The sequence below is a fragment of the Schistocerca serialis genome, chromosome 3 (genome assembly GCF_023864345.2).
Source record: "Schistocerca serialis cubense isolate TAMUIC-IGC-003099 chromosome 3, iqSchSeri2.2, whole genome shotgun sequence".
In the NCBI taxonomy this organism is placed as follows: Eukaryota; Metazoa; Arthropoda; class Insecta; order Orthoptera; family Acrididae; genus Schistocerca; species Schistocerca serialis.
The window spans coordinates 259,984,565-260,004,486 of record NC_064640.1 but is presented as its reverse complement, the minus strand read 5'-3'; the positions used below and the strand labels follow the sequence as shown (position 1 = coordinate 260,004,486).

The window sequence follows — 19,922 nt, the reverse complement described above, 5'->3', positions numbered from 1 at the left end:
CCGAATTGTTAATAGCATTAATAGCTTATGTGTAATGTACACCTTGCACTTCTTCCTGGTGTCCTAAACAGACTAGTGTAGTTAAGATATATTAATGGCATTACATCGCACATTGTCAGTCAAAAAAAATGTGAAGAGTTAAGCTAGCTTCACCTTGTGTTGCTCCACTGGACAAGTTTGTTATCTTGCTGTAACAAGACCCTTCACAGCTCTATATATATAAAAAAAAAATTTTTTAAATATACAGGGGTTGTACAAAAACATGGAAACACTGTCATAAACACATGCTTAAACATAAATGCATATGCTATCCAAGCCTGCCAGTTATCCTGTTGCATTTGACCATTAATGGCACCTGTGCAATGCCCTCAATATGTTGCAAGTATCAGTTGTGATGAGAATAGTGTTCTGTGTAGTTTCGAGTGCATTTTGTTGGAGCTAAGTGAAGTCTAAAGTGGGCAAATTTTTGTTGCTTGTATGGTGGGTGCTCCTGTAACCAAGGTAGCCAAAGTGTTTAGTGTTTCAAGAAGAACTGTCTAAAGATTTATACCACATACAGTGCAAGTGGAAAATCATCATCTGCTAAGGCACAATTTGGACAGAAATTTATGTTGAGTGATCATGATGGACAGTCACTGCAGAAGACTTTGACGAAAAATATTGAGATGACAGCTGCAAAAGTCAGTGTAGAACAGAATATCACACTCATGATCCCTGTTAACACCAAAAGGGAATTAAGTTGGGATTCCAAAACCGCTATCAGTGATGCAAATTCCCATTCCAGGAAAACATGGTGCCAAATCCATCAAACCTAGACTATGGAGCAATGAAAAAGTCATTTTGTCAGGTGAGTCTTGTTGCAAACTGTTTCCAAATTCTGGATGAGGTGTGCACCAAGAATGAAACACTGTGGGGGTTCATTGATGATTTATGAAGTAATTTCATGGTATGATATTCATCCCCATTGTTACTCTGAAAGGTTGCATTACTGCCAAGGATTGTGTGACCATTTGGCTGATCAGGTACATACCATGATACAGTATTGGTTCCACAATGATGATGGTGTGTTCCAATACAACAGAGCTGCTACTCACACAGCTTGCATTATCCAGAATTGGTCTTGCAAGCACGAGGTTGAATATATGTTGTTCCATGTTGACATTACATTTTGTGACCTACCTCTGTTGTTGCAACTTGCCTGGTTTAGTTCAGCCATGATCTTCCCATCCCTTTGATAAAAGGGAAACATTTGTTGATAATTACATTACTTGGTCATATGGTACATTGTTAACCCTGGGCCATGGGAACTGCGTGAAAAATTTAAGTACAGCAAACAGTGATCTACAATGCTCAACACTCTTCTACAGTCCTTTAAATACGAGATGTATCTAAAAAGGCCAATGAATCACATAAAAAATAATTACTAAAAAGAGGAAAATGCCTTTAAAGTAATCTCCATTGGGCACAATGCAGTTTTCGCAATGTTCAAAAAGTTAGTGTAATGGTTTCTTTGGTAATCTTCATTCATAATTTTATGCCAATATCTGTGCACCATGACTGCCTTTTCTGTTCTGGATCCAACTGGTAGTACCAAATTTCATCCCCTTTGTTAATGATGTGTCAAAAATTGGGGGTCTGTCATATGTCAATGAAATCTTAACCTGCAATTTGTGCATTTTAAATTAGACAATTATCCATTTCATTCTTTACAAATGATGGCATTAATGCTGTCTTCATAAATCCTCAATTTATTAGATATCAATCTCAGAGACAGACAGATTGTGCGTCACTGCTACACTTTATGACCAACTCAGATGAAGCACTATATATATATATATATATATATATATATATATAACACACATTTTTATCAGTTGTAAATATATTCTTTTTAAGTCTTTATTATGGACGGCTTCATTGCACTTTGACAAGAGTCATACCAGTCACTATGTTTCTATGGCCAAAGCATTCTAATCTGTCCCATTGAGTGGTTTTTGAGGCTACGTAACACTTCAATATCTCATCATGAGCATAGCTATATACACATTCTTAAACGTGTTGCCACTGAGTTATGGTTCAATTCACTGAACTTTATACAGAACATGCACATTCAGAAGGTTCTGTCACTATGTAGTTCTAATGCCCTCTATGTCAGTTCCTGCACAAATTTCATTCATCAAAGCCATTACAAAAAGTACAAAAAATTATATTGAAAGCATAGATGATTTCTGCAAAATATTTTTCGGTATTTTGAAATCCCATTTGCACACTATGCCTGATCAAAAGCTTATGGATAACTGATTTTCTAAATATAGTGGTTCAGAACATTCATCACATAGTAATAACAGTACGTCTAGAGAAATATTTTGCTAGATATAGGATACGGATAAGAGTTTATTGAGACTAACTCAATAAAATGTAACAGCCAACAACAGATGGAGTGACAGTGGTGAATGCCGCTGAATTGAGTTGCATAGACTTTTGATTATTGTATTCACAGGCATTATTTAGGATCTCAGCCAGTTTGCTAGTGACATGACTGCCTACTGTCAAGTATAATTTTGGTAAGACTACAACTTGATATAATTCCTACCTTATGCATATGAATGATCTTTTGCACATTGATGAATAGCAGTGAAGTATATGTCATGGGCATGTACATACATAATACAAATGCAGACTTCATTTCACTCCACAAATACGAGAAAACTGTCAAGAACACAATAACAACACTGCTATCTGATCTATATGGAACACAGGTCAAGAATGTGGACTGTGTGCTACATTATACACATTCAATATTTATAATTGAATGGAAAAAAAGGGTTGTAAGGCTAGCCAATGATTTTCACATTAGCACTGTACAGAAATTATAAAAAGTTCATTTCGGCACAACGCGTATAGTAAAGATTATACAGTAAAGAATTACCCACAAACATTCGACACAGATATCAGTGATAGTGAACTTTTTGCAGCACTGTAGTATCTGCAGCATAATTTTGTAACTAAGACTAGATCATCATTTACATACAAAACATACAATAGTACAGAAAAAGACGTTTAGTAGTTACCTAACATTTGTTCTAGGTACCGCCAGTTTGACAAAGTACAATCACCATGTTGCACCGCATAGAATATTGACAAAGACTCAAGAGATACTGAACTACAAATCACTGCTCACACTTCCTAAATACTTGTATGCAGAATTTATGGTTTAACAAGTCCCCTTTGGACGATAGTGTCCGGGGCTGGAAAGGAAGCCAATGTGTACTCTGTATGTCTGTCTCAGGGAGCTCCATCCGAGATGTTGAGGTGACCTCGACTGTCGCTATGAAGCGTGCAGGGTGCAGTCTTCTGCATGTCATGTCTCACATCAGCACCAACAATGCCTGTCGCATGGGTTCTGAGGCCATCCTCAGTTCATATAGGCAACTGGTGGAGGTGGTGAATGCTGCTTGCGTCATGCAAGGGGTGCAAGCTGAGCAATTTGCAGCCTTATTCCCAGAGTTAATTGGGTCCTTTGGATTGGAGCCGAGGGTCTGGACCAAACACTTCATTGGCTGTGACAGTTTTCATTGCAGATTTCTGGACCTGTGTTATTGGACGAGGATTTGTAGAACTCTCCTTGATAGGACAGGGGTGCACTACACAAAGGAAGCAACTACTCGAGTAGCAAAGTACTTATGGAGTGCATGTGTGTTTTTTGTGGCTAGGCTGTAATCTGATGAAAAATCACCAGTTGATACACAGAAAGGGAAGTCAGACCGTGTTCAGAGTTAACTTACTTGAACTGTCAATATTTTATCAGTAAATTGTCAAAATATTCATAATAAATTTCCTGAATTTACTGTGCTCCAGGAAAGTTCTCCCACTCAAATTATTGTTGGGAACAAGAGCTGGTAGAAACCCAAAATAAAAAGCTCAAATATTTAGCAATTCATGGAACATATATCGGAAAAACCAATTAGGTGCCATAGGAGGGGGGGTAGTGTTCACTGCCGTTAACAAAAATGTTGTGTCTATTGAAATCAAAGTTGAATGTGTCAGTGAAGTTATCTGGTTGCATATAACAGGTTGAGACGAAACCAAGTTAATTGTTTTATGTTTTTATCGACCGCTCGATTCCACTGTGACAGTTCTAGAGTCATTCAAAGACAGTCTATGGTCAACAGCACATAAATACCAAGATCATTCATTAGCAGCTGGCAACAAATTCAGCCTATCGAGAATCGATTGGGACCTCTATGCATTCATCCTGGGCAGTGGAGTACAGTCAGACGGTCTTGTGAAATACTTCTGAACATGTTTTCTAAAAACTGTTTTGAGCAGGTAGTTCAGCATCACATGCACAATGGAAGTATCTTACACTTCGTAGCTACTGACAGGCCTGACCCTATTGAGAGCGTCAATATAGACACAGGAAGTAGTAAGCACGATGTTGTTATGGTTACGGACATTAATAAATCAGTCAAGAAGGCTAGTAGAGCATATGAGCAGTGTTTAGCATCTCACTTAGACAGTGAATTGACATCACTTAGTTCCAATAAGATGGACAAAGGTTAAACACGTGGTAAATTGTGCTCTGGGGTGGTGTGCTGAATTAGTGGTTTAAGGACAGGAAAGAACCACCATGGTTTAACAACAAAATCAGAAAATGTTGAGAAAGCAAATGCTGTTGCACTCCCAGTTCAAAAGAGAACACGCAAAAGATGACAGGCAAAGGCTAGCAGAGACTCGTGGATCTGTGAAAAGATACATGCATGAAGCATACAACTGCCACCATCATACCTTAGCAAAAGATCTGGCCAAAAGCCCGACAAAATTCTGGCCCTATGTAAAATCTCATAGCATGTCTGAAGCTTCCATCCAATATCACTATTAGTTGCTGTGGCAGTTGAAGATAGCAATACGAAAGCTGAAGTTGTACATTTCGCATTTGAGAAATTGTTCCCGCACGAGAATGATACAAACATATCACCCCGATCATCGAACAGACTCCTGTACAAACAACATAGTAATAAGTGCGCCTAGAGTAGAGGAACAACTGAAAGAATTGAAAACTTATAAGCTGCCACGTCAACATAGTATCCCAATTCCATTCTGCAAAAAGTTCAGCACTGGCCCCTTACTTGGCTAACATTTATCATGAGTTTCTTACCCAGAACAAACTCCCAAATCAACTGGAGAAAGTGCATATGGCTCCTGTACATAAGAAGGGTAAAAGAACAGACCCACAAATTGCAGTCCACTATCCCTAACATTAGTTTGCTGCAGAATCCTTTAACATATTCTCAGTTTGAAGATGATGAATCTTCTTGAGGCTGAGAAGCTTATATCCACAAATCAGTACACTTTAAGAAAGCATCACTTGTACAAAACTCAGCTTGCCCTTTTCTCACATGATATGCTGTGACCTATTAATGAAGGGCGACAGGTAGAGTCCATATTTTTTTATTTTTGAAAAGCATTTGACAGGGTGCCCCACTGCAGACTTAATGCTGCTACAAGCACATGGAATAAATTGTCAGATATGTGTGTGGCTCATGGGAGATGAGGGTATCATCAGGAGTGCTCCAGGGAAGTGTGATAGGACTGCTGTTGATTTGGTGGACAGCCATCTGCAGCTGTTTGCGGATGATGATGTAGCGTACAGTATGGTGTTGAAGTTGAGTAACTCAACACTTAGGCAAAAAGTATTCACTGCTCAAAAGAAAGTGGTTAGAATAATGTGTGGGGCTCTTAGTTGCACCTCTTGTGTGCGTCTGTTTAAAAGGTTAGGAATTCTTACAACAGCCTCACAGTACATTTACTCAGTAATCAAATTTGTTCTTGACAACATGGACCAATTTAAAAACAATAGTGACATTCATTCATGATAATGATATCAGGAGAAGAAAGACTTACACTGTCCTCTGCTTAACATGTCTTTGGCACAGAAACAGGTAAAATATGCTGCTGTAAAACATTTTGATAAATTAGCAGATGAAATAAAATGTCTGACACACAGCAGTATTAGTTTCAAAAATAAAATGAAATGAAATCTTATCTCCTTGACAACTCCTCCTATATAATAGATGAATTTTTGAATAGGAATAAATAAATTTAAGAGAATGGGGTGGATAATAAAAATTTTAGGCTTTTAAAAAAACTTAATTCATGTGTGCATTTCTTAGGTACCTGACACGTTTCACATCATAACAGCCACCATAAGATTGATGAATGGAACATGTAACCAACCAACCAGCATGTTGTCCTCGACGGCAGTTGTCCATCAGAGACAAGGGTACCACCAGGCGTGCCCCATGGAAGTATGATAAGACCATTATAATTTAATATATACATAAAAGATCTGTTTGACAGGGTGGGCAGCAATCTATGGTGGTTTGCTGATGATGTGGCAGTGTACAGGAGGGTATCGAAGTTGAGTGAGAGTAGGAGGATACAAGACGACTTCTCATTGGTGTGTTGAATGGCAGCTAGCTCTAAATGTAGAAAAATATAAGTTAATGCAGACGAGTAAGAAAAACAAATATGTAATGTTCAAATTTAGGATTAGTGGTGTCCTGCTTGACACAATCATGTCTTTCAAATATCTGGGCATACTGCCACAAAGTGATATGAAACTGAACAAGCACGTGAGGATTGTCGTAGGGAAGATAAATGGTCAGCTTCAGTTGAATGGGAGAATTTTGGGAAAGCATGGTTCATCTGTGAAGGGGACCGGATACAGGAAACTATTGTGATCTCTTCTTCATTTTGCTCAAGTGTTTGGGATCCCCTTCACATCAGATTAAGGAAACCAACGAAGCAATTCAGAGGCAGGTTGCTAGAATTGTTGCCAGCAGGTTCGAACAACATGCAATTGTTATGGAGATGCTTCGGGAACCCAAATGGAAGGAAGGTGGTATTCTTTTCAAGGAACACTATTCAGAAAAATTAGAGAACTGGCATTTGAAGCTGACTGCAAAATTATTCTACTGCCACTAACATTTCACGTAAGGACCATAAGGGTAACATATGAGAAATTAGGGCTCGTACAAAGGCAAACAAACAGTTGTTTTCCCCCCTCTCTCTATTTTCAAGTGGAACAGGAAAGGATATGACCAGTAGTGGCACAGGGTACCCTCCATCACACACCGTATGTTGGCTTGCAGAATGTGTATGTAAATATAGATCTCTGTGCACCACATTCCATAAATGTTCTGCCAAGTTCATACTGAAGAAATGGCACAGATGTGCCATTCCTTGAAGCCTGCTAGATGAACCTTAAAGTCACATTTAGGCATTCTTTCTTCTTGAAATAGCATATGAGCTTTGAGCTGAAGGAACTTACTTGAAGGGCAGCATATACTACTAGAGCAATATTTTACACATGTGAGAAATTGAAATATAGGTAGCCACTATGTTGGTCACAGGACTGGGATCTCATCAGGTGGTGTTCTGTACATTGGCTTGACAGTCAAGCAGTTGATCGAGAAGACCTGTGATATCAGTACATATGGTTGTGCATGCTCAACACATTGAACACAGCATCTCTGTAGTTGTGCAGACATAGCTTTTCATTTGCCACAAAGTACGGGTGTACTCTGAAGACCTTTATCTGGGTAAAAATCAATGGTGTCTTATGTAAGAGCTACAGGCAGCAAAGTACTTATGGCAGGAGTTGTCATCAACTATCTTAGTTTTGAATTGTGGATAACTACCCAGAATACAGAAAATCCCTTGCTAATTCAGTGGTGCAAACCAGCTACTTGCAGTTGGGCACACAAGCCACTGCATTACATGTGTGCTGCTTACTCAATTTCCCTAGCACAGTGTTTATGAAGGATGTAGAAAGCCACTATTGGATACAGTAAGCATGAAATCTTGACTGCTGAGTCACAGTACACATTGGTACAAAGTGTTGACAGAGTAGAAGTGTGTCAAAAATCACTAAGTGATTCATCTCACTTTTAAATACGGTGCAGTTCAAGTAGGTGGTGGAAATATTCTCATGTGGGAGTGGTAGATGTTTAGAAGGGATAAAAATGACACCCTTGGTATGTCTGCCATCTGTTTACATTTGCAACACTTGCAGGTGACCTGTACCTTCAGTGAGCACATTCACCTTCTGATCACACTCTCAGAACTTTCTAACACAATGTGGAACACTTTATGAACATCACAGTGCCTGTGCACCATAACCTGTACTGTCATAATACAGTAACAGCTTTCAAAATTGTTTACAATAACATAAAAATGAGCAACCTCATTTTCAGTGGCGGTAAAATCATCATTACTTCACAGACTGTGCTGTTAAGATGGCCACTCCAGCAGGAGTGAATAATAACTCAACCATGCACCATGTAGTTGACAGAGACAAATATAGTCATCTCTCTTTGAGAATTTTGTCAGTGTTCTACAGTCTTTGGATTTCTAACCAAAATAAAATAATATTTAACACAAAGTCAATCTATAGAACTAGTAGTCAGGCTTCTGATATAACAAACATCAGTTTCTACGCATGACATAGTGGATAGTTTAATAACTGGAGGTCAGAAATATTCATTACATTTGCAAATACCCACATTCATAATCCAGTAGTGTGAAAAGTTCACATGTAAATTAAGCCTGCTCCATGGCATACTTTTGTGTTACCACACACACTATTTGGGTAAGGATTAAATTACGAAATATTAAGAATTATTGAATAAAAATTTTATTACGTCCCAAGATTCATTCATTTCTGCTATTAATTAAAGCAAATTTATTACTGAACACAGTGACAGATCCACCTGTCTATTACACTAGAAGATACAGTCTTATTTGTTTCATCAGAGTCAGCCTATCAAACAAAAGGCTATTTCTCACTGAAACTTATATGAAGCAAGCACATCATAAATTTTAATCACAGAACCACCACACAATGTCAACACATTGTAACCTCAAAGAACCTTTTGCAAAGGCTCATTATTCCTTCTGGAAGAATGTTACAGTCCTATTTATAATGTAGGAATCTAATCTAGTTCGTAATGGAATGCTAAGATTCCTCACTTTGATGAGGCACAGTAGTTTTACGAATGAACTTATAGAACATAGTACCTCATGGCTAAGAGAAAGGTAAAGCACTGCTCAGAAATATATATTCTCAGAAATCACAGTTCTCATAAACAGTGATTATGTAACAGTTTAAAAAAAAAGCACTAAGCTTCAGTTTCTTTAGGAAACTTCTCTTTCGGTGGATACATGGGATACAGTTCCAACGTTGATGGTGCTGTGGGCATGTTGTTGTGTATATAGTCATTAAGTTTCTGGCTTAATTCATCTAATACTTCTGCGAAGACAATAGTGTTCATGTTCTGTCCAAGTAAGTACAGAAGCAGAAAGTCTCCTATCTGTAAAAGAAAACATACGAAACTCTTATCTGGACTATTTGTTCACAAGATGTACTTAATTTGTGCATTCTACAAACACATCAATGGTCTCTTAAATTTCAATCAATGGTTATTTTCTAAAATCTAATAATTCAGCTTACTCATCATACAGTAAAATTCCAGTCCCAATAGTGAAATGCACTTACTTGCATTTTTTCCACAATAGCAGTAACACCATTTGGTGACCCAAATCTGAAACGTCGTTTAAGAATAGTTTCCCTGACTGATGGGAGAACTACAATAACTAGGCTGTACAGGAGCGCAAGCCCTGACAGAACTGCCAGAATAATAAGCCAAAACCATAGGAATATGTATATCTTTTCATTGATTATATTCAGAGCCAGCACACACAGAGCATCATGTTTCTGAATAGTTCCTGCAATGAAAATGAGTTTATTTAGAAAAAACAGTGCAATTTTGTTACAAATAATGGATACTTGTTCTTTGGTGACAATCAAGATGTGGAAATATATGTACATATTTTCATCTTAAAAAGTATTTATAAACAGAAGAATAACACCTACAGATACAAATTTTGGAATATTTTCATTTACAAATAAAAGGCTTTATAAATTATCTGTTGTTTATAAATACTGTTTCATCAGTTGCATTTCTATCTTTAAGAAAACAAACTTAGTTTGTTTACATTACCTGAGGCACCATATTTGTGGAAAGTGCACTTTGTTACTCTTGGGAAAACTACCACCATAGGGTCAGTTCGATTTTCTTGATTGCGGCCTGAGAAACTCAGTACTTCTGTCCCATATGTCATGAAAGCCCCTCCCAGGAAGACATCAATGAATACGATGTTGCCAATCTAGATGAGGGAAAAGTATTAGAAGTCTCATCATATCACCAGAGGTAAACTGCTTAAATTTCTCTGAAGCTGTTACTTCCTTGCCTTTTACTTACCACATTAACAAAATTAAGAGCTTCACAAAAGAAGTAGCCCGAAGCATAAAAATTATGCAGGTGAAGTGTGTCAATAATATACTGCACAAGGCGTGACTGCCTGGCACGTCTGTCTTCATTTGTGGTAGCAAGAGCACCACGCATACCATCACTTATCAGACGTACTTTTCCTTCTTCCCAGTTTTTCCAAATCCAGTGAGGCACATAGAACAGAACTCCCTAGAACAAGTAAAAGTGTTTTACATATCATCAAGAATTTTATGTCTATTGTTTGCAGGTACAGAATACAAGAAAATTGTTAACACAAATCTGTAATGTTGACATATGTTTATGTATACATTGAATTCATAGACTGTCATCCACAATACTTACAGTACTGTAAGGTTTCTCAGTGAAAGGCAACAAAAATTTTTCCTGCGTATTTGTATGATGAATCTGTTGGCTCAGTACAGCATTACGAGACTGTCTAGAAATGGGGGATTTAGATTCCTGGAGCAGGGATCAGCAACTTTTTTGAACAGCCAATGGTGAATGAAGACTATAATCCTCAGGTCACAACAACTTCTTTTGGGGTAGCATTTTGCTATTTCAGCATAGTCACTATGCAAATCCTGGCACCAAAACAATTCTAGTTCATTCATCCTAGCTAGTATCTGTGTCAATATTGCTTGCTCTGCATATTTAATATCCCTCTAATTTGGAGTTCTTTAAATAAATGGTACAGATTTAAGGGGAATCTCTTAAGCAGTTCTGGGAATGTACATTACTATCATTATTATCTCTAGATAGACAGACACTATTCCTATATAATTTTATGAATAATATTTTTACTAAAGATTTTCCTTCAGTTCATTACTCCATTGATGATTTATGTTTGAGCATAGAGTGTTAAGACTACTTGAAAGTTTTGTTCACGCAAGTGTGTGAACATATGATTTCCCAACCTGAACTTAAATTGTGTATCTAAACACAAGTTACATTCAGAAGTGACTTTTTTCTGGATTTTAATAACAAATGTAGACAGAGTCCAGCAGGTTTTCTCTCACATTAAATCTGTTTAGTTTTATTGTGAACTTACCTGAAAGAACAGCATAAATGGCACCCACTGGTAATAAGAATGGTAATGAGTTTCATTATCTTCATCAACATAATTGCCTAATCCTGGGTGAGCAACATGGGTTCCAACAGGCTTTCCTTGTTGATGAGGCAATGTGAATGTTGATGTTATCCAGCAATATGTATTGATAACATGGCAAGCAACAGCACCATCATTTATACAATTTATAGGCTCACCTACAAAAATAATAGATTTTTAGAGTGAGACACACACTTTCTGAACATGTACACAAAGTGTTATTACCAAGTCATCTGTCATAATCTGTTTTTACAATCTTAACCACAGATGAAATATTGCAAGTCTCCTTATCAAGTTGTGACTACTAGCTGCACATAAAATTATTTGATTGGTTGTTCACCACCACCACCACCACCACCACCACCACCACCACCACCACCACGCCTTACTGGTACTTTTAGAAATTTTAAATGTAATCTTAACTTTTCAAGTCTTAATTATTTTATTTTAATTTTTAAGACAATTTATCATTCACATTAACACAATTATGCCATGAATCCACAGAATATAGTCCAACTCGGAAAGAACTATTGGTATGTTTGTAATTAATGTTAAATATTAAAATGACACAGCCACATAAATTAATCCAAAAGCATTACTGCTTGTTAGAAATGTTTGTGTGCGGTCTCTATTTTCCTTCACAGTAAAGTGGAAGTGCGTGTAAGAGAATGTATCTGCTTGCTGTGAATTATAAAGTAGGAAGAAAGATAGAGGATTTAACATCTTGATGTGGAGGCCATTAGAGACCAAAAAATAACTCAAATGAAGTAGTACAGGCAAAAATTAGCCATAGCCTTTTTCACGGTGACCGCCTAGGAATTTAGCTAAAGCACTTCACCTAAACAACAGGAAACTTGTTAGTACAGCAGGTCAAGTATTTGAACTGGCAAATACTTATTGAAAACGACAGGTTACTCTACAAAGACTGAAAACAAACCTCATTAATGTGCCTTATTTTCCCCTTAAGAGTAGACGCCAAAAGTGTATTGTATCATATAACAACAACACAAGGAAATTCCTTCAGTGATCTATATACAAATTTCAAGCAACATCTGTTGTCAGACATTTTTATGTCAGAAATACTGCCACAAGATTTTTCTCTCTTCGATCTCCTTAATAGTTTTTAGTGGCTAAGATTATGTTATACCTGACACAGAACTACAATAAAGTGCAGGAGTGAAGGATATTTACTGAAAGAAGATACATAAATAGCTGCTCGAGTTAACAAGGCACATAAAAGAATGGATTGTCGAGTTATATTCAGAATACCTCCTCATCGTAACAGAGAGAAATGAAAAGATGTGTAACAGTTAAGGCTAGAGAATAGACATACGTTACCTATAAGACTGTTAGCTGTGCACAGGATGCAGCAGAGGAACAAAATTGCTGATGTGACTCTGTAGTGACAGCGAAATACAACATTATCGATGACTGCCCTGTCAAGCAGATACCGAACCTTTACAAAACCAGCAACAGCAGATGCCAGACCAAGGACAGTCATCTTGTTTTACGTGTGTCCTCTATCTGAAACAAACATTTTCTTTCCGTCAATTTAAGGCTACACAAATTTTGTTGACTAACTAGGTAGACAGTTATGCAAGGTAAACACAGATATGCAAAAGATCTCTCTCTATTTTACTTCTGCATAATTTCGTGGATAAAATTTATATTAGCAGCTGGAGGAACAGTGATGGGCTCAATGTGTGTCATCATCCATCACAAAATTACTTTTAAAATTTGTTTTTATTTGCATTAGTTATCATCTGACATACGGAAACCTTAATCATTTACAGCCCCACAATCTGAATATCCAGTTCCAAAACACAACAAATGCTGAGGTTTACTTTCAGGACAGCTGTGCCTGAAGTTTTTTTGATACAGCTGACTCAGATAACCTGACATTTTCATTTTCATATCTGAGAAGCATGCATATTAAAGATATTGAAATTACACCTTCAGAGCAACAAATTTTACACTTCTATTCTAAAACTAACCACTATAAATTATATGCAGTTATATATTTATAGAGGAAGTTTTAAAATCCTCTGCGAGAAGTTTCAGCTATTTTGATAGATGTACTGCTTGCTAACATGCCATTACTTTTTATTGTTCAATTTAAATGACAGTAAGACGTCATCACATAAGCAAATATTACTGTACCCTTTATCAGCTCAAGGAGGCATTCTGTAAATGAGATTGTTGTCAAAACAATATGTATTTGATATATATTAATCTGTTTCTGTGAAACACATATGACAGTAGTCCCTCTTGTAGGATCTTTCCATTGCCATCTTCCTTGACTTAAGAAAACTTCTCATGATGTGCCTCAGAAGAGGATTCTTTAAAATACCCATGCATACTCAGCACACATTTTGTTTGTGTGAAAGTGGAATTTCCACATCTATATTTGACTTTCATACATCATTCAAAAATGGCAGTCCTGGAATATCCACCTTTTAATTCAACACAACAATATTTTACAGAATATCATATTTAAAGTAAGTTTTAAAAAAATTACTCCTGCTATATTTGCCTTCCTATTGTAATATTAAGTCCTAAGCAATGAAATCCTTTATTTTTTCCAGTGTTTAATTCTCAGCTTTGTGGATTAGTAAGTATTCTCAAAATGATGCAGAAAGTTTGAGAGTTTCATGTTTTGTTGTTGACATTAGTTGAGGAGTAAAAACTCAGACCTGGCAAAGACAGGGTAGCAAATCTGCCATGCCTTTACAGAAACTATTCTGGCCATCACCAGAAGTGATTTGGGGGAAACAGGATTGCTGCAAGTGTATTTGTATCTTACAGTAGGAGTCTAGTGTCCAAACCAAAATGTTTATGTAGACATGAGGTAGAACTAAGGGGTAACAACAGCTGCTTAATGTAAATAAGGAAGCACCAGCTATTTTCAGTGGCTTTCTTGCTAATTTTACTTTTAAATTTGAGAATGAGCACTAGTAGTTTACAGCAGTTTGCTGAAAATTATTAAGGCAGTTTCGAACAGCTGCTCCACTTTGTTGATTTATACCTTACCTCATTTTCATTCCTGTATGTTCTCCTTCAAGAAAGGTTCAATGGAACAAAATGATGAGTGAACTAATCACTTTGATAGTCACTAATGAACAGTAGTAGCTGTCAAGTTCAACAGACTCTGCATTTATATGATTTTAGGTACCTTTCTTGATGAAATATCCCAAAGCATTGTCAGACCACAACAGTCGCAGTAACTCCTTTTGTTTTCATATATCAGAATGTTTTTAGTTCTTGCTCATGTTCTCAAAAAAGGTATCCCTTAGATAAAATATTTACATTTGGGAGGATTGATGTTCATATCCTTGTCTGGTTTTCTGTTTCTCAAAACTGCTGGATGCTTCACTATATAAGACTGGACAATTTCTTTTGAGATTCATGGCCAATGAAACTTCAGCTCCATCCCTAATGATCTCATTGTTGACATGACAAACTAAGACTCCTTCCTCTGGGTAACTATTCCATTAGTTTTCTGCATTTACACCCCAGCTACAAACATTTCCTATGGTCTGAAAAGCTGAGGATTCTATTTCAATGTGCTATTCAGTTGTTAATCAAACAGTACTTGACAGTAAGATTCAATTCTATTTGCACACATCACAGACAAATGTAAAACTATTCGTGTGGATGCAACATTAATTTGAGTCCTTCATTTGTAATTTACGTTGGCATTTTTTGTAATCTCTGATATAAGCAGGACACGGCTTTTTCCGATGTGTTGGAAATGTGGTGATTGAGTGTTTTGCCCGAGAAGGGCGTGCAGGGTTTGTTGCGAACATGTTGCCTGTAATAGCATTTGGAAAGCTATGACAGGTACAGTGACAGATTTTATGCTGGAAGCCGACTTCGGCTGCGGGCGGAAATTGAATTTGTTGTACTTCTGAGGAAATTGGCGCGTTTTTAACATTCTTGTCGCAGAGGGTACGAACTTATCAGTAACATACCACGTTGGGCAGAAAATTTATATGAACGTTGCATACTGTTAAGTAAGTTTTCCAAGGTATTTATTGTTAAAACAATCACCTAGCTATTCATGATTTGCTGTTATACAATACCGAAAAACTTTTAAAGCTGTTGTGCTACAAGTGATCGTACTTTATGGCTTGGCTAAAGTCATTAATTAATCGCAGCAATGTACGATTTTCCGCAGCGTGAGAATTTTTTCCATCGGTATTACGGAGCGCGAAACGAGTAAGCTGTCGTGAAAGCTAACGTCTAATTCTTGGAGGCGGCATGTCGAAGCCCGTAACAAACCGCATTTGGTATGGCCGAGACAAAGTGAGGGTGGCAGCTTGGCAACAGAGCCGACTCGGTGGCGGTGGCAGCGGCGGCGGCAGCAAGCAAGTAACGGACGGGCTCGGGCTCGCTGGAATGCGCTGGGGCCGGGCGCCGGATGGCGGCCTTATTCCACCCGCGAATAACAGCTCCCTACCTGCCTACCAAATGTTCCCGCAGTAGTTGCTCAATCTTAAATCTTTCTCACTGTCACCGACCTTTCAGTAGGGGTCATTAGATACCGGATTTTGCCATGTGAGGAGAGTTAAACGATCTAAATCGGTGGACCTTGCAGAAGAATTGTTTTGTGCTGGCAAAATTCCAGTATGCAGCTACCAAAGAAAGTAAACTTTTCATTCGTATGTGGTAAAATAATGTAGCTTTCACCATGCAAGGTATGGCTGAAACGTTTTGATTGTAAATTGTGATGCACTTTTCTCCTTCAGAAGTTGTTGCACCCGCGAACGGAAATGTCTCAATATTCTGATTCTGTGCAACAGCATCTCATTTCCTCACAATGTCTCACGAAGCACGTTCGTCAACATCTTTGACTTCTCCACTCGAAAGAAAAACTTTTCTAAGCTCTTCGCGTTTAAAGAAAAACGAGATCATAGTCGTCACTTTTGCCCAGACAATGAACTGCAGCTACACAAGCAAAGCTATGAATGGTGAACAAACCCGCAGGAAAAAGTTCTAAATACAGTTTTCTTCGTGTCAGGAGACAATAACGCCATGTGACAATACCAGACAGCACTATCATGCGCTTAAGAGTTGTTTAAACGCATTTGACGTAAAAAACTGGCCACAAACGCAGCAAGGAGTGGGAGTGATACAGGGAGGGAAAGCCACGGGAAACTTAATTTAGCTCAGGTCGGTGGTTCCCCCGCCTTTGTCACTATTCCTACCTTTGAAAAATTTGCGAAGATTTGCTTGTTCCACCACAATTGTAATGTCTACTCCCAATGAAAACAGTATATTCCAAAGACAGTCCCTTGTGTGAATATGTCCTTGGTTTCAAATTAATCAGTTGTCATATTCCAAACCAAGTAAACCAGATGAAGGATAAAGCTTTCCAGAATTCTAATTTATCGATTAAATTATCAGTGCCTTTTGGTAGTTAAAGCTTTTCGTCCCGGCTGCACGAGAGAAAGGATTACAATTTTTCCGGCGTTTTCCTGAAAAAAGAGCCAGTGCACTTTTTCATTGCCTTCCTGGGAATCCATAGTGAAGCCTGTTTGATAGATATTGGTCTGTGCCACACGAATACGCCTCAGAATACGACATTGCTTGCAGTAAAAATTTCTTATCCACAGCCAGATTTTACGGATACGACTGCATGAGAAAAACCACTGGTAGTATCGCGAAATATTTTTCGCGAATGCTTGGGAGCGGAAGCGCAGGAGGGAGAGGGCCCATCTCCATCACTTGACTCCAATTTGCTAGCAGCCAGCGCCAGCTCTGACTGGAATTTTAATCTTCCCAAGCTGACCTGTATCACTGGTCGCCGTCTATCGCACGTGCGCTGAATGACTATTAATCGTAACAAAATTTCAACTCTGTTCACAGTAAAAGAACGTCAAACTTACTTTCAAAATGTTTAACACACTTAGTTCTGCGAATCACGATGATATTCAGAATATACTGTGGAAGTTTCCTGGAGCGTAATTCAACAAGGCCTACAATGTGCTCAGAAAGAGTGCAATAAATATTGTGAAATGGAAAATGAAGTTCATTAACACTTTGGTAGACGTGCTCAAAGGTCTGTTCCTCACTTCCCTTACAACGGTATCGACTTCTTCACAACGAAAATGGTTTATTATATTCAAACTGATGCTTCACAACTAGTGAACAGTCTTCGTATGATTTACGAGAGCATGTACACATTGTTATCTAGATAAAACCCGCAACAAAACGAAGGCAATTTTGTCGTAAGAGTAGGCTACATTTTGCGGGAATACCTAATGGTAAATTCCTCTAGGTAGCTACATAAAAACGTTACATCGATCTTAAATTGGTGGTGGCTTCATTGTAATGTATGTGTTTGAAAGAAAGAAACAGAGAGAACGTAAATACCACCAAACTTCCCATTTCTTTACAACAACCTTTGAGTAGGAACCCAATAACTAAAAAACTAAGTAAGGTACTGTACTAAATTTTGGCAATACTGTGCATTTCTTAATTGCACCTACGATGATAGAAAATTTACTGGGTAGCTCCGACACACTAATCAGATTGAGGTGTGTGTGTGTTCTAAACTACAATTTACTATACACGCATTCGTGTGTAAACTTATTTCTAATATAAAAAAATATGAGAAACGACTTAACTACTTTTCTAAAATCTCACAACGTCAGTCTCTTATGTCAGTGAGTTTTGCCGTTTAAATTTGTGATAACACTTCGAATGTTTAGTTATGCTTTAGCTCGTCTTGCTATTTGATGAAGCCCTGTAATTAGGTTAGCACACATTTTTCATATTTAATAGTTCTAGCGAAAATATTTTGTACTGACTTCCATCCTTCATTTCGTATTCTCTAATTATAAGTTAGTGTTAGGCTGCATTCAGTTATAAATATTTTCAGCACATATAAACTAATTCAAATGCTTATAAAATAAACACTGATAGATTACACAAATTCTTGCTAAATGTAGAAAATCTTCAAGTAGCATTTAGTTTTCTGTACGTTTAGTACCTGAAGAGAGTAATTCGACTACATCGCATAAGGATTTTAAAACTACTTCCCACTGCTTGCTTACCTACTTCTACACAATCAAAGAAAATCAAGGGAAAGAAATGTTCATCGGTACAATATTCCATAAATTAGGTGTCTTTGAACTTTGTACACGTTGAGAAAAAAAAGGGTGCATATGGATTCGCAAACGCGTTGTTTAAGCGTCGACCTTTTATTTTTTTGTTACAGCTCTCTCTAATTTCACGATATTAAATATGCAACTATTCACGGAAGCTGAACTACTTTCGGAGCACTCCACATATGACGTAAAATAAAAGCAAGACTAGCCTAAAGCGACTGTGACACTTTTAGGACAACCTGTCCGCGCACGGCTGAAAGCAACAACCTGTTGCAGGCGAACGCAGACACCTGCAGGAGGCAAGATAAGCTGCACTTTGTGAGCAGAGTGGCTGCTCGTTTCCCCCCCTCGCACAGATGTTCCCGCCTGACCTGCGCTTTGTTTAATAACTCAGAACAGAAGAAAGCAAGCGAAACAGCTGAAAGTCTGCCCTTGTATCTCGCACACCAGTACACAGTAGAAGAAAGGGCCAGAACAAACCTGGAATCCCGGATGAAATCCAATCACGGACACACGGCACTACACCGAGAGCAAGCGTTCACATAGAAGCGTTCTAGCGAGAGGCCGAGACAGTTGTGTAAGTTGACTCCAGATGCGGCTGTGGCGTGGCGTTGGCGTGTACGTCGCGCGGAGTGGGGAGGGGAGGCTGCAGGCAGGCATCTCAAGCCAGCAGGGCCGCTGTCCTTGCTGCCAACTACCAACAGCTGCTCATCTTCGGGCTGCGCGCTTCAGACGTCGCACCCACACATCACTTTATGACAGATGGATAGTGTTTAAATCCAGAAACGCGTTCATGTCATTATGATGCAACCGATAAAATTTCCTATGGGTGCCTTTCCGCGTAAAAATAAAAAGGAGAGGCAAGAGGAAGAGAGCAAAAAGTCTGTGAAGGAAAGTTAATGTAAAATTGTATTTACAAATGACATTTTAAAGTTGATCTTGAAAATTGCCTAGCATGCACGTGAAGAAATACAAATTCAAACGCTGGCGTAGCTGATGCACTATTGTAAATTCAATAGCCCATCCATTTGGAATAAGAATTACACGGGAGTATTAACACGAAAGTCGTGTCCCGTAAAATATTACGTCTACCCACTTTCCTAGCAGTGATTGCTATCGCACGCTTTTGAAAATGCTTTTCATCGGTTTCGCAGTGGTTAAATCTAGATCTTAACCCTATCGTGTCGATCTTCAGCTGAGGCGGTTTTAACAAAACCAGCTATATTACATCAAAGTGGTGTTAAATCCTACCTTCTGATTAATTACTGTTGTACTACTTTCCCTTTTGACGACAAACAGTCACATGGGACATAAATTAGAACTGTTTATCTGGCTAAACACATTTCACGT

The 19,922-nt window shown here is 38.1% G+C and overlaps 2 protein-coding genes across 3 annotated transcripts in view; one reads left to right on the top strand and one right to left on the bottom strand.

The window, feature by feature from the left end:
• Positions 1–19,922, top strand: part of LOC126470030 (dedicator of cytokinesis protein 3) — a 1,043,796-nt gene that overhangs the window by 684,648 nt on the left and 339,226 nt on the right. The window lies entirely within an intron of this gene.
• Positions 8,683–19,210, bottom strand: LOC126470031 (innexin inx3). 2 transcript variants are annotated; one of them, XM_050097519.1, is made up of 7 exons: positions 19,053–19,210; positions 12,799–12,984; positions 11,404–11,618; positions 10,326–10,544; positions 10,065–10,230; positions 9,560–9,789; positions 8,683–9,374 (listed from the first exon to the last, which is right to left on the bottom strand). In XM_050097519.1, the coding sequence occupies exons 2-7, from the start codon at positions 12,959–12,961 to the stop codon at positions 9,183–9,185; spliced, it is 1,185 nt and encodes a 394-aa protein (XP_049953476.1). In that variant the 5' UTR covers positions 12,962–12,984; positions 19,053–19,210; the 3' UTR covers positions 8,683–9,182. The 2 variants fall into 2 exon arrangements, with proteins under 2 accessions (XP_049953476.1, XP_049953477.1); XM_050097520.1 differs by lacking the exon at positions 19,053–19,210 and adding an exon at positions 18,455–18,528.

Excerpts from the sequence above, each read along its gene's own strand:
- LOC126470031 (XM_050097519.1), bottom strand. The coding sequence starts at position 12,961 with ATGACTGTCCTTGGTCTGGCATCTGCTGTTGCTGGTTTTGTAAAGGTT. Across the intron at positions 11,619-12,798 it reads CACAGCTAACAGTCTTATAG|GTGAGCCTATAAATTGTATA; the intron begins GTAACGTATGTC and ends TTATTTTTGTAG. Across the intron at positions 9,790-10,064 it reads CCACAAATATGGTGCCTCAG|GAACTATTCAGAAACATGAT; the intron begins GTAATGTAAACA and ends TTTTCATTGCAG.